The sequence below is a fragment of the Lycorma delicatula genome, chromosome 6 (genome assembly GCF_047948215.1).
Source record: "Lycorma delicatula isolate Av1 chromosome 6, ASM4794821v1, whole genome shotgun sequence".
NCBI classification, from domain to species: Eukaryota; Metazoa; Arthropoda; class Insecta; order Hemiptera; family Fulgoridae; genus Lycorma; species Lycorma delicatula.
The window spans coordinates 141,088,713-141,103,996 of record NC_134460.1 but is presented as its reverse complement, the minus strand read 5'-3'; the positions used below and the strand labels follow the sequence as shown (position 1 = coordinate 141,103,996).

Genomic DNA, 15,284 nt, shown 5'->3' with positions numbered 1-15,284 from the left:
GATATATTGAAGGTCTTTAACTGCAATTTCTCATCAAGAAACAACCCCCAAGTATTTATGAACCTAAATATATCTAATACGTTGGCCTGACATCGATATGTGAACTTGCCACCTCACAGCCAAATAGCCTTTGAGGAGCATCATCGTGGTTTTCTCCAGACTAAATGTCATCTGATGTTGACAACTCCATAGCTCGAGAATCCTGCATGCTTAAGTGGCTCGGAATTTAACCCACATCCACGAACCTCGTTTGTCAGCATTGCCATGATGCGATTCCCTTGTCAGCATAAGCCACGATGCGACACCCACTGGGCAACCTCAGCCGCAGAAGTGAATCAAATTCTACCACCCACAATAACGGACTCAACACACTGCCCTGTGGACAACCCTTGGATAGTGTCTTCCCCACTTCATGGCTGTCCTTGTGGAAAAGCACATTCCAATGACTGAAGTAACTTTGCATAACCTGCAACTCACTCACAATACAATTCCTCTTCTGTAATTGGTACATAGCAGAAGGCCATCTTAGGTTATTAAATGCTCCAGAAATGTCCAGGACATATTCCTCCTAACTGGAGGTTACTACACTCATCATACAAAGTATGGCATCCTCGGTACCCTTTCTGGAACAAAGCCCGTACTGATTATTTATTACTAAACCATGTGAGGTCAACCTCTCAAAATAAGCAGCCTTACTTTTACCTAGACTACAGATAGCCTGATGCACCGTGGTTCAGTAATCTCCAAGAAGACTGCATCCCCACAAAACTGAACAACCTCATGCCTCACCTGTTGATGGTATGTGGTCTCACCTACTTCAGTATCATCAGGCTGCAAATTGTCAAGTAGTCTGTGCAAAAAAGTCTTTGTCGTTTTATTTCCCTAGACCCTAGACATAATCCCCCAGGGATCTAAGATCCCTGGAAGATTGTGTGGATTGTGTATAGGGATTGTGCCCTGGGGGGGTTGATCTAAGATCCCTGGGTCAACATCTAAGATCTCTATATTTGCCAATAAGGACCGCTTGCCGTTCTGGATTACTCTCACGCTGAGATGCTCTCTGCAAACGACCCAACCTGTTTAAGCAACCGACACACCTTCTGCCAGGTCTTCCAAGCCCAATCGATATGCAGCTTCATAATTTGGCACGCATTTATAAAACTAAAACGAAGAAGAAAAATGGCAATGTGTAATATTTGAATGCTTAAACCACAAAGTGAGGAGACAATATCAAAAGCATTTATACAAATCTTTAAAATTTGGTATTAAAAAACTACTCTACATTATGAAGGGTATTTTGACACTGTATAAAAAAATATGTATACCCAAACCAACATAAATAGAAAAACTCTCCTATTAATTAATTGGAAATATTATTATCATCTAAAGAGATAAATTAATATTTATACTAATAAATTAATATATACTAATTAAATTATATTAGTATAAGAAAATATTAATAAAATGCTGACACTGAAGTCTCCAACCCAATGTTCAATTTCTTTCAAACGGACCATTAAATCAGAAAACCAAGCTGATAGGCCTAAAAGAGATGGATATGCTCTTTTTGTCCAGTGTTCAGGCACTTGATCCAAAAATAAGCATGATTCTAATTCTTCCATTTCATTTGTTATTGTGAGTTCACCCTAAAATAAAACAGATATAATTAAAAATATATTTTAGTTACTTAAATTGCATAAATATCTAAAACAAGGTAATATTAATAATTATGTAAACAATCAATTTATATTTAAATATTCACTGAGGAACAAATTTTTTTCTGCTTCCTGAATTATCACGTAAGGTTAGATTTTAATTTTTACAGAATTTAGCAGTATTTTTAAAGCTAATGGCTAATAATACAATATTAAAACAATTGAGTAACTGTTTTTTTTAATTTTTTTATATATGAATTAAAAAGCATTTAATTTGTGAAAAAATAAAGTGGATTATATCCTTTCTACATTTTAAGGTACAGGAATTGAAAATTTTACATCTATAACTGAAGTGGAATTTTTAATTCTGCATGCTGAATCAGCAGCTGAATCTTTTTGCATATGTCTTCCTCTTGTATGTGTAATCAGTATCTCTTTTCAGCTGCTAGCAGTAGTCTGCCAGCATTGTCGATGTCTATTTTCCTTTGCAACAACATTCCGTATTTGAGATTTTCACGTGAAATCTCTCATCATGTTCATTGCTAAACTGCAAGGTTTCTTGGAAAAAAGTTTACATAGCTATAAAAGAAAATGCATCTTTAACAACATGCATCCCATATTTTTATATGCCTCAATCATGTTGTCAATTATCTTCTTGCAATTAGGACTTTGGGTTTTCCAAGAAAGTTATTGACAACCGATCTGCCTGCTTTCCAAGCTTCACATTCTGTTGCCTGAAGCAATGCATCAAAATGTACATCTTTCATTAGATCTCTTATCTGGGGTCCAATGAAGATAAGTTCCTTGATTCTTAGCATCACAATATTAGTAAATTTCTCCTATAGGTATTGGAATCCCCTTTGCTCTTGGTTCATGGGCTTCACCATAATTATTCATCAAACCAAGTTTTATGATATGTAGTGAAAGGCAAGAATACTTTTTGTGGATCTACAAGTGGTTCATGTAAAATATTCTTTGTCCCAGATACTTAGTGTTCACACACAGAGTAATGGGATGGTTTTGCTCTGCTATCAAACTTGCATAAGAAACAGTTATGCTTTGTATAACCAAGCTGCATTTTAGTAAGCAGTGCTACAACTTAATTGCCACATATGTTCCATTGATTAAGTATTGTAATTCAGAAAAGCAAGTAAATGTTTATCATTTCATAAGACTCCCACATTTATAGCATGGAAAACAAGTACACTTGGAAGCATATGTCCTATATGAATTAGAATTCCTTTCAAACTTGCCTTGGAAACATCTATAAACAGACACCGTTGGTTCTGGTTTATGTTCACATCCCAGATATTTCACAATTCCATCAATATCTGTGCAAAAGACCATATTATCCTTTGAAGAAAAGAACAGTAGCACAGTAAATGTTTTTCACGATTGCGATAAACAGATGTTTTGACTTTTTCCTGCAGTAGATGCCATTCCTATAATCGAAGCTTGGGGGGGGGGGGGGTTTGCTTTCTTTTTAGGAAAGCCAAGATTACAAATAAGATCATTCAGTTCCATCTGAGAAATTAAGTACGGACCTGATACTGGTGGCAAATAATCCTCAGCATTTTCAATAAATTTGGTTCATTTCTAAATCTCTATCCTTCACTCTTGAAATCATCTTCCATGTGCCTTTTCAGAATAGGTAAAGATTCATCAAGTGATACAGGTCTGAAAGCTGATTGTATGTTGGGGTATGTGATCAAAAGTTTTGTTTTGAATGCATGACCAGCAACCTGTATGAGAAAAAGTAACAACCTGAAACGTGGGTTCCCTCCAGATTATAGGCACAGCAAAAAGCATTGAGTTTCTTTTTCCGGTAAGCCATACTCTAAGACCATTTTTTTTTTTGTGTTTTTGATGGGTGAAAAACACTTTGGTGTTATCATCGCTCGGAATAAAATTTTTTAAAAGTAAACAAATAGTAAAAAAAAAATACTGCCTGAAAAACTTATAACTAATATCACAGCTGAAAAATTTATTTTTAAAAACACTTAAAACTAAATCACAGCTGTAAAATATAAAATTAAAAAAGCTTAAAACTAAAAATGTAAAATTTAACAAAAATAAAAAGTTTTTAAAAAAAAGTCCAAGAGGGGTGTAGAGTCCCTACTTGGATAAGGGAAAGACTAGAAAATTCAGATAAAAAACTAATCCTAGTTAAAAACTAAAATATTAAAAAGCTAAAACTTAACAACTAATAACATAAAATATCACTAAAAAACTTAAAAACTAATTTCATTAAAAAATAAATTAAACTACTATCACAGGTAAAAAACTTAAAACTACATAAAATTAACTATGTATATAATATATATATATAACAAACAATTTTATATATAAAAACAAAAATTGAAATAAATATAACGAACTCCGGGAGGAGTGTAAAACGCTCCTTCTTGGTTAACAAAAGAAAATAAAAATTAAAAATCAAACAGTAAAAAAAAAAAAAACATATAACATTATTAAAAAGCGTATAACATAATAGTTCTAAAACCAAAAATTGAACAAGGTAGAAGATTTGGAATGAATCAACATTCATGTCATCAAGATAATCATCTTGTTTCTCATCCGATTTGAATATTAAAAGAGCATTAGGAACTTCTCCAGTTTCACCTCTGGTGTGCACCATTATCAATTTCTGTCCTTTTGATATAACTTTCTTGTAACCATGAACAGAGTCATTAGTCCAACAAAAATCTTTGTGGGTTGAATAAATGTAGGACCTCTTCAAAAAATAATTACTCTGTTTCTATACCTACTTGTGTGGAAACACACACACACACAATTTACCTCTGTAAATTGTGCAACAATTTATGCATTTTAAACTAATGTTGTGTTTTTCCACTAACTTTCTGTTATCAGCAATCTTTTTCCAACTAAAACCCCTATTCTGTAAATTTTTTCTTAATGTCTCAGATGTAAATTCAAAATCCAAATCTTTATGTTTTGTTTTCAAAACTGCTAACAAGTTATTTAACATCTGTAATTTTTATGGCATATATGAAAATTATACACTATGTTCCTTAATGCACACATCTTTGAAAATCATCGATACTAACTTTTTTCTTTATTCTTTTTCAAAATTTTCCTGGTGTAATGAAACTTTCATTTTCATAAAGTTTATTTTTTTCAGTTACAATTTTTTGCACCATGTGAACTGATATGCCTCTTCAGCAACAAGAGCCTATGTTTTTGAATGAAGCATCAGGATTTTCTTCTGAAATTTTTTTGTAGATGTTCATTAAAATATATTTTAGTTTGGCATCTCAGAGTCACTCCCGTCCCAATCTACAATTAGGCATTACACACTGTAATTCTATTCACTATAATTCTAACTGAAAATACACCAACTGCAGAAGTAGTATTAAAAATACTATATTTTACACGGTGAAAGGAGTATTGATAAATACTATTTTAGCAAAAGGCTTTTTTTTATTATAAAAAAAAAGCACTAGACAGAAATGCGACAGACAGCCTTCTTCCTCCACAAACACACAAGTTGTTCTTTTTTGGACTCCAGCAGTTCTTAATCATAAGTTATGCATGGAAGTAGTAAATTGGCTATTCTGACCGAAATATAGACAACACACAAGACAAAAATATAAACAAATCAGATCACCAGTATTAAATAATTATGTTTAATTTTAATGTGGAAACACACATACACACACACACACACACACACACACACACACACACTGCATACATTCTTTGGCTAATAAACTAAAAAACTGATCCCTTAAAAATATATTAATTTAAAATAATACATGACTAAGTAACAATATCATTTTAATAGCCTACTTTTAAGCCAAGACCAAGTTCTTTTAGTGATCGCCTGATCTCTCTCATCAGAATGTTCATTCTTTCACATTCCTGAAATGCTACAATTATATACGGAGTACGTTCCTCAACTCTAGCCATCATCTCTGCAATATTAAACTCATCAGGAATCTTATCTAATATTTCATCGAGCAATTGCCGAACCTGTAAATTAAAAAAAAATGATTAATATCCAGAAATAAAAGTTAAAACAACTTGTTTATTTTAATAATCACACAAAAGAAGAAAACATAACTGACAAATCTTATTTGCCAGCTTATGTAAGCATGACACAAATCTGACTAAAATATGTTAAATATTTAAAGAAAAACAGTATAGTAGTCATATTCTATCTTTATATATAAAAATGTTAAGTTCATTTGTGTACGCTTCAAAAACTCAAAATGTCCTGCACAGATTGAGCTCAAATTTTAGCACGATATATAACCCGCATCAAAGATTGTTTTTATCTATTTTTCGCATCACATACCTGCGACCGCGAGAAAACAGTTTTTTTAACGGTCAGCTGTGTACCAGTGACCGTGCCCCATCTGCCGGAAGCGAGGGGAACACTCGCCATACTAGCTAACGACAACCGCAGTCACATGTGAAACAATACCTGTTCCCAATTACATTGTTTATTAACAAAAAAAAAACATATCCACTTGCATCTGATTCAGATTATTATACAATCTGAATTAAATACTCACTTTAATCGAGGTACTTTTGTGTGATCATGTCGTGATTGAGCTGCGCCTTTCACCAAGCTCTGAATTTATTAGAAAACAACCAACAGTGGGATATACGTATTAATGACCCGTGCAACACTGTACATCCAAACCAAATTCGCGCATTATTCGCAATTATATTGATCGCTTGCTTCCCTTCATCTCCCAGAGAGTTATGGGAAAGATATCGATCACATATGGCTGAGGATATTTTGCATAGAGTACGCCTAGAAAATACTAATATGACCATGGAATTTACAGAAGATATTTACAACGAAGCATTGATAAATATTGAAAACAAGTGCTTAGCTATTGCAAATAAAGTTCTTAGTCAATTGGGAATGCCAGCACCCACCCGAGCTGCAATTGCTTCATTTGATTACAACATTGGTGATCTTCAGTCATATGTCCAATCAAACATTCCCAAATTAATGCGTGAACAGCAAGGCATTTATGATCGCATAATGCAAATGATAAATGACAGCGTTGGGGGGGACCTTCTTTTTGGATGCGCCAGGAGGAACTGGGAAAACATTCCTCATTTAGATTGATTCTAGCAACAGTTCGATAAAAAAATGACAATTATCCTGTTGCGGAATATTATTCAGCCAAAACTCTGCAACGGCATGCAACTTGCAGTTAAGAAATTGATGAATAACGTAGTGGAAGCAACGATTTTAACGGGGCCTTTCAAAGGTGAAGATGTCCTCATTCCTCGAATATCCATAATCCCGACCGATACAGCATTTTAATTTAAAAGATTGCAATTCCCAATTCGATTGGCATTTGCAATCACAATCAATAAAGCTCAAGGTCAATCTTTAGAATTGTGTGGTTTAGATTTAGATGCGGATTGCTTCTCACATGGGCAACTGTATGTTGCATGTTCCCGAGTCGGCAAACCAGATAGCCTTTATATCTACGCAGACAGTGAAAAAACAAAAAAATATTGTATATCCACAAGTATTGCAAAATTAAACTTCTATGAAAAGTATGCTTTGTTTTGTTTCTCATTTCTCATCCACGCAACCACAATGTGCCACAGCGAAGCGTGGCGGGTAGATCTAGTTAAAAATATTTTTAAAAGTCTGAAAGATAAGAGATGGAGAAAGATAAGATAACTAATGTATGTAAAATTTAAATGAATATATATATATATATATATAAAAAGAAAAGTTAACAAATAAAATTAAGAAAATAAACAATATTAATGAAACTCAATAAAGTGTTCTGTCAGAGTTTATAAGAAAAAACATATTGTAGAAGGAGTGGTAACAATACTTTGGATAATCAAAGTTGATGTACATACAACCCAAATCATCACTAACTTTCTTTGCACCCAGAAAAATTCTATTTCTTCAAATTCAAATTCGTTCTTTGAGACACTTACCCTTGTTCCAGTTGTTACAAAATACTTAACACATTCCAGACTGTATTAACAAGTACGATATACTTAGAGATAATTTTGACTACTTACAACTTCATCCATTTATCAAACTCAAAATTTCATTCGTTTATCAAATCAGGAGGTAATAACTCTTGTACATGTGTTGTGTGGAATGGATAATTGTTGCTCCAGAACAAACGTTTTTGTGTTATACCCTGTTTTTTCTTAAATCCTTTGTAAGACAGAGGTCTGGGATCACTTTTATTCAATTTCTTAGATCAAAAACTAAAAAATAAAGCTCCAATTTCACCCCTTGATTTGTACCTCAAGAATTATAGTATAGTTTAATTTTACAAAGGATGCAGAAAGCTGGACTAAATGTTTTGCAAGCTGAAAATTAATAACAAACCATTTTTTGGCCTTTGTTATATTAACTTTTTTTCTTATTTTTGGCTATAGAATCATCCCTCTAGAAATTTCCATGCAATTCGGAATCTCCTATATAAGTCTCATTTCCAACAAAAAATCTTTATCTGGTTTATTTATTTTTTCAGACTTCAGTACTACAGTAAAAAAAAAAACGAAAAAAAAACTTTTTTAGGACATACCGGAGAAACTGAGAGCAACAAAATGGAAAAGGAAGAAGGCAATATGATTAGTTAAATCAGACTAAAAGAGAAGGAAAACCATCATCCCTCAGTTTCTTACATACCTTCATTCAGCTACCACAAGAACAAGTACTGTTTGATGCCTCATCATCCATTTAAGAACTTTGTGATGGAATCTATCTAGATTTATGTAAATATTTCCCTTCCTTTACCTCAGTGACTAAAAAAATTAGAAAGATAACAGAAGAGGTGTACAGTAGTATGTTATTAAATAAAACTTGAACGTCCTTCGGCCCAAGATATAAGAAACAACTAGTCCTCTATATTGAAATTATTTTATGCTTTTATGCTTAATTAATATTTCAATATTATGATGGATTAGAAAATTTGTAATACAAATACTTTCATAATGGTCAAAATATTTTAGCTCAGCCCTTATTTTTTAGATTTTTATTTCTCACTTTTTAGATTTTGCATTAAATATTACCTTGTTTTTAAATTTAGTAGAGGCGGTAAAAATTATAAAAAATAATTTTTTATTATACAGTTTTTTAAATGTACGTTACAAATGTTAATTTCAAAACCCAAGCTAACTTTAATTATCTAATGTAATTTTTTTTTAGTATGGTTTGTTTTTATTTTTATTGTTTATTAAATGTATTGAAAAAAATATGAATGAATTTTTGTTTTTACAACACACTAAAATTCCATTTGAATGTATTACTTGTATTTACATACTAGTTGCAAACTAATATTGTAAATTGAGCAGTTCATATTCAACATCCAGCCAAAACTACTGCATTATAAATTGATGAAAATTTGTATAAATGTTCTTCTTATGGTGTAAATGAACACTAACAAATGATTTTTTAAAATCTCTAGTTTAAAAAATTAAAATGCAGTAACAATTAAATTTACCGTTTTTTTTTTTTAATTTCTCAGAAACAAATAAGACATTAACTTGATTTTGGTGTGTGTAATCTTCATGTGAATATCTAAAAACAATTTCTATTTTTTTTTTTAATTTGATCTTCAAAGGAGTGAAAAAAGATTTGAAGAATGATTGTAAATTTTCCCCATTTCTGACTATACCAAATGATATATTCACCAGATTTGGGTTTGCAAATACTCTTCAGATAAATATTTAAAAACCAATCTCAGTTTTTTAATTTTGATTTTTTAAGGGAAGTGATGGTGTATGGGAAATGCAAGTAATCATACAGCACAGATGAAGCACAACAGGGATTATAGTTGATTAATAAATTTTATCTGAAAATATAGTTAAAAAGAATTTTTATATATAAAAAACCTGGCCCTATTATTAAGGTTAACAGCAAAATTTCTCCACTTTGTGATTCTGACAGTACAAAGTACTTCATGTAGTACATTACCATACCCATCAGCCAGGTTTACCAATGCATGGCATCATTACCACATCCATTTGAAATGTGTTAACAGATCTCCATTAAAACAGAGCCTACAATAAAATGCCATATGGTTAAGTTTATCATTATTTCAAATTCTGATCCTGCTGAAAAATACTTTATAATGGTCTGTGCAAAAAACACCTGTAACTAAAAATATTTTCTCTAAAATCTAGAACTATAGAATCAATTTTAAAATAAACCACTGTGTTCTCAAGACTATCCAGCATATGTATTAATCAAACATTAGCTATAATGAAATTAGGCAATTACAGTAGTTACTTTTTTCTTGATAAGTTATTGTTTACCAAGCATCACATGATTTCCATCTACCAGGGCTTTTCTATCCTACCTTTTATTAGATGAATATCTGACAATGAATCTTCTCTGAATTTTGATAAATAATTACGGGTTAAGTAATTTTTGACACATCTAAATAAGACCTCAAAGAGTTTTTGTGTTTTGTTTTATTCTTACTTTTTCTGATACAGATGTGAACTATTTTTGTCATGTTTCATACATATTGTACTTTGTGTATAGTTAGTACTTTATAAAAAAATGCTTTGTAGTTTTATAAATCAACCTAACAAATTTTTCTATGCGTGTTGATGCATCAATTTTTTAATCTCAAAGAAGAAATATAATTCTTTTGATTAAAAAATCATAATAGCATAAATCTGCTATTTTCTGACAAAATGGGAAACTGCAACGTATACCTTTTGCTGTTCCAATGAACCACTCTATAAACTGCTATTTTTATATCTCTGAAATCAAAGGTGTCACAGATAAATTCAAGAAATCTGTTATATGAGACCTATTCCACACAGTGAAGAGTAACCTCTTGTTTCATGGTTCCATGTTTCTTTAGAAACATTTCTTCTTCTTTAAATTTTCTAAATTCTTTAGAATTTAGAAAAAAATTTAACAAAGAAGGTTATGGGGATTTAGAAAGTAATGAAGAAGAAGAGGATCCAATTTTCAAGGTGAGAGAACTAAACCTCACAAAATTACTCAAACAGAACTTAATGAATTTGTTTGAGATCTTATTCTAAACTGCAGTCAGAGATACTAGCTTAAATGTTAAAAAAACTGACACATTATTGAAAATACTGAATGATGTAAATTCTTTATTGGATTTACTATAACAGCATCACAATAATATGGAATGGAGATTGTTTATAAATTCCTCTAAACGAGTCTGAAAGCTACACTTTACTTTAAAAGCAAGTTTCCCAGGATCAGCGAGGCAAAAATCAAATAAGGAGTACAGTTGGACCACAGTTACTTAAGCTAATGAAGAATTCTGACTTCGAGAGGAGTTAATGAATCTGTGAAATAGCATGGGTATCATTTCAAAATATTGTTAAACGACAAAAAGAAGGTTGAGAACTATGTAGAAATGGTGAGTGAACTTCTTGAAGACTATAAAAAACTAGGATGCAACATATCTAAAAATATTTGAACTTTTTTCCCTCTAATCTTGGTGATGTAAGAGATTAGCACAGGTAAAATTTTCATCAGGATGTATCAATGATAAAAACATGCTACTAAGGAAAATGGAGCACAAATATGCTTGCGATTAGTACTGGAGACTAGAAAGGGAAATTTCAGAGGTTTTTAAAAAGCACATATTAGATAAGACAATATCATTTAATAGGCTATACAATTCTTTTAAAAAAATTCAGTTTTCTTTAAATCCTTGTAACTAAAAAACCCTATTCTCCATTCAATTTTGATTTATATTTTTTGAAATTAGCAAAAAAAAATTCTATAACATATTATTGAATGTAATAATGACATTTATTAAGTGCATGTAACAGATTTTTTTGTGCGAGTAGACCAGTTTTATCAACCAGATTTCTTCTCTCCATCACAACTACCCTTCTCCTGAGGAATGCAATCAAATGCCATTCTAGGCATCCCTCCATTCTCTGATGCGTGTGCATCATTGTAGATTGTGCAAGTTTATATTCTCCACCTTCATGATCATTAATCATTATGATACATGCTGCAATTCTTAATTCTAGGATGCCCAATGAAACAGTCTTTGTGTTTTAAATTTTCTGAACTATGCTGTCATATTCACTTGTTTCCCAGTATTTCAGCAGACTTCAATATCTCTTTATATTTTTCTTTATTGTACAATTATGATTGAATTCACCAATTAATTCAATAATACCCTTATTAAGATTTCTTTACTGATAAGTCTTAAACCTTCTGACCATAATAAATGGGTATGCAGATAACAGTACCTTCTTTTTGAAATTAAATAGTATTATATTTCAAATTTCTATCAAATGTGTAATTCATATTTAACACACAAGAACATCAGGTTTTTTCTGTTTGGCTAACTTCTTAACTTTTTGATAAATTTTATTATTTCTTATTGTTTATTTACATTTTTTCTTTATTTATTTTTATATTAAATATTTTATTATTTTCTTTACAGTTTTATTATAGATTTATTTATTATGATAATATTTTTAATCTAATTAAACTTAATTTTCTTCTCTTTTGCATACTATTAGTTTAGAATAAGATTCTGTATGTAAATATAAATGGTGTTTGTTAAACTTTCTTAGAACTGAACACATGTATAATGTAAATTGCTTACTACATTAGACTTAATTGTTATTATTTTAATTATTTAACTGTTTTGTTCAACTTGCCACACAATTAAAAAATGTAAATCAGTAATGATGTAAAATAATGCAAAGGTTCTGTACAGAGTACAATTTAAAAACTGAATAATTATTTGGCAAGTTAGATAATGGAAACAATAAAAATAGAAAAATCTTACATAACTATTACCTTTTCTTCTCTAGAAACACCTGTACCACCAGATGTACCAGAATCACGAGGCTGCAATTCAAATACAGTTCTAAATAAAGTCTCTGATAACATAGTTAAAACACCAATCTCGGCATTTGGGTGTAAGCCATATAATGTAGGGCTTTCTGGTGGTAATATATCATCTATGTAGTTATGGTACGCAACATAATCTGAATTTGGAGGTGATGGAAATCCAGGTGCATAGAACAAGTCTCCTTCAATCTTTACAGAAACAATTTCAAATAATAAATACACATGAACTGCATACAAGTAAGAAAATTACAGAAATGTCAAGAACACTAAATTTACTAAGTAGTTCTCTTACATCATCTCTTCATCTTTGACTAACAATATTTACAATAATTTACACAATAAATAATTAAGATTAGGAGTTAATTTGAAATATCTATTATTCATTTATTATTTTTATGCATATGCAAATAATATTATAAGTAAACAATGTGATAAATAATATTTATGAAAAATGAATGTAAGAAGTAAAGACATACTGATAAAAACCTAAAAAAAAATTTATCAATATAACAAATTTTATTTATATTCTGTACTACAATGCATATTTGATAAATTATTGATACAAAGATACATAAGTACATAGATATTTCAATTTTTTAAATTATTTATGTTAATTAGATGAAGTTAACAAGCACTGGGTTCTGTTTGGTTGTGTTATGTTGATATTGTTCAAAGTTCAATACATGGAATTGTTAGTTAGGTTATCAACATGTTTGCTAACCATGTCTAATTAACATTAAATACACAAATTATAAATGGCACCTGGGAGGAATAATCAGTTTTTATTATTTTTTTTTTGTGTCAGTGCCCATATTAAAAAATAAATTAGGTGGACACTAACCAACCAACACCACCACATATTTTATTACTCTCCATAGATGCCCATGGTTTTCTTACCACTTTTCAAATTGAGAAATAACATTTGTTATACCCTACAATCTACAGAAATCAGAAAAATATGATCATCTGTGTTGACTTAATTTGCTCGAATTTTCTGCCTTCAATAAACATTTATCCCACTGGCCAATCAAATGGAACACAAGAAAACATTTCTCACTCTTTTGTAGATTCTGAAAAATCCTTCATACGTACCATCTTTTGATTTTTTATTGTCTTTGTGAACATTTTCAGGATACATTTTGTATGCAGTTAATTATAGCCTAGTTTTTTCAGCAAGAAATTCTGTTTTTATGCCCTTGTGAAATTTGAGAAAACGGTCTTAACCAAAAAGGTTTATTCTCAAACTTTTGTATTCATTTATTTATGAGGACATATTAAAATTTATGTATTTGTACAAATGTTATTTATACACTTTGGTTAAATGTTATTTATCACAGATTGGACTTCAAAACAAGCAGTATTATTTCTTGTCGGGACTATTATTACTCATTATCATGGAAAGAAAAACAACAAACTGTTGTTATGAGTAAATAACTACTTAATAAAACGTTAGAACTACAGAGCATATATAATATGATTTTTTTTTGGGCATCACTTTTTATTACTATCTGGATACTCTTAATATAAGCATATTCTGAGGAAATAAATTCTATACTTTAATCTGATCACATAAAACATAAAAATAGATAATATCCACAGAGCAATAATGTCTTTTACAAGAGCCTTTACAGAGCTTCTGCAGTAAGAGCTTTTACAATAATGCTTTTACACAGAACAATAATTACTTTTTTTCTGAGTGAGTAAATAACTAAAAGGTTATATCTATCAAGATACAATGAATACAATGATTCAAAGAGCAAGACTGACAAAAACTTAGCTCTCCAAACAAGTTCACTAGTACAATAAAATCAAATGTTTTTTTGGTTTAAAAACTAAAACGCTATTTTCTTGATCTGAGGATTGTAGGCAGCTACATCCATTGTTTGTATAATGAGTATACCTACAGATTGTTACACCTATGGCTGCCAGGCAAGAATGTTTTGTTAATTTGACTAACAGCAGAATATTGTCCCCAGATATAATGCAATTGCCTTTCAATTACAACCTGGCCTGATGTTCCATACATGTAACAAGACGCATTTATAATTAATATCATACTTAATAAATTACATCAATCCTGTGGTAAGCACAGTGTGCTTATATCCCTCAGTATAAAAAATTTATATAAAAATTAGAACAAAATTTCATCATAATAGCAACAGTAACATTTTTACAACAAATAACAGAACTAAAAAAATAAAACTTACCAATTCTGGGCACATATATTCTTGAAGATATGTTCTACATAATCGTCTATCCCAATCATCGGTAATATGACCACCATACATAATTTCCCCAAACAAATAACGTAAATCTTCCCATGGCACTCTGTTATTATTTTCAAGATAATTGAAAAGAACATGGACACTAATTGTCAGGTCCCCTGTAAAGGAAAAATGAAAAAATGTAACATATGTCATATTATGGTATTAAAATGCCACAACAAGGTTAAAGACATATTACTTAAGCAATTCTTGAAATTGATATACCCATTATCAAGACCAGAAGCATCTGTGTTGGGCTTACTAAGGAAAATGAGGAAAAACCTCTTGTTCCCTTCTTCACTGAATATTGTTGCATATGGGTAAGCTCACCAAATTATACATGTTCTATTCTACACATGACATCTTTACTTTGTCACCAAAGTGACTGACTAGGTGTACTTCAAATAATGTAATTTAAATTACTTAATGTTGCAGCAGGTACTGAAGTTCATGTCATATGTAAAATACTGTATTTAATTCACAAAAACAGGGTTACAACAAGGGTTAGTAACAATATAAAAAGAA

General features: G+C 30.7%; 1 protein-coding gene across 1 annotated transcript in view; it reads right to left on the bottom strand.

Moving 5' to 3' along the window:
* LOC142326949 (dynein beta chain, ciliary-like) overlaps nucleotides 1-15,284 on the bottom strand; it is a 235,359-nt gene that overhangs the window by 8,187 nt on the left and 211,888 nt on the right. The window contains exons 59-62 of the mRNA XM_075369680.1: nucleotides 14,703-14,878; nucleotides 12,442-12,684; nucleotides 5,466-5,648; nucleotides 1,473-1,646 (exon numbers count right to left, since the gene is read on the bottom strand). Of these exons, the coding sequence (XP_075225795.1) occupies nucleotides 1,473-1,646; nucleotides 5,466-5,648; nucleotides 12,442-12,684; nucleotides 14,703-14,878 (776 nt within the window). The remainder of the gene's footprint in view (nucleotides 1-1,472; nucleotides 1,647-5,465; nucleotides 5,649-12,441; nucleotides 12,685-14,702; nucleotides 14,879-15,284) is intronic.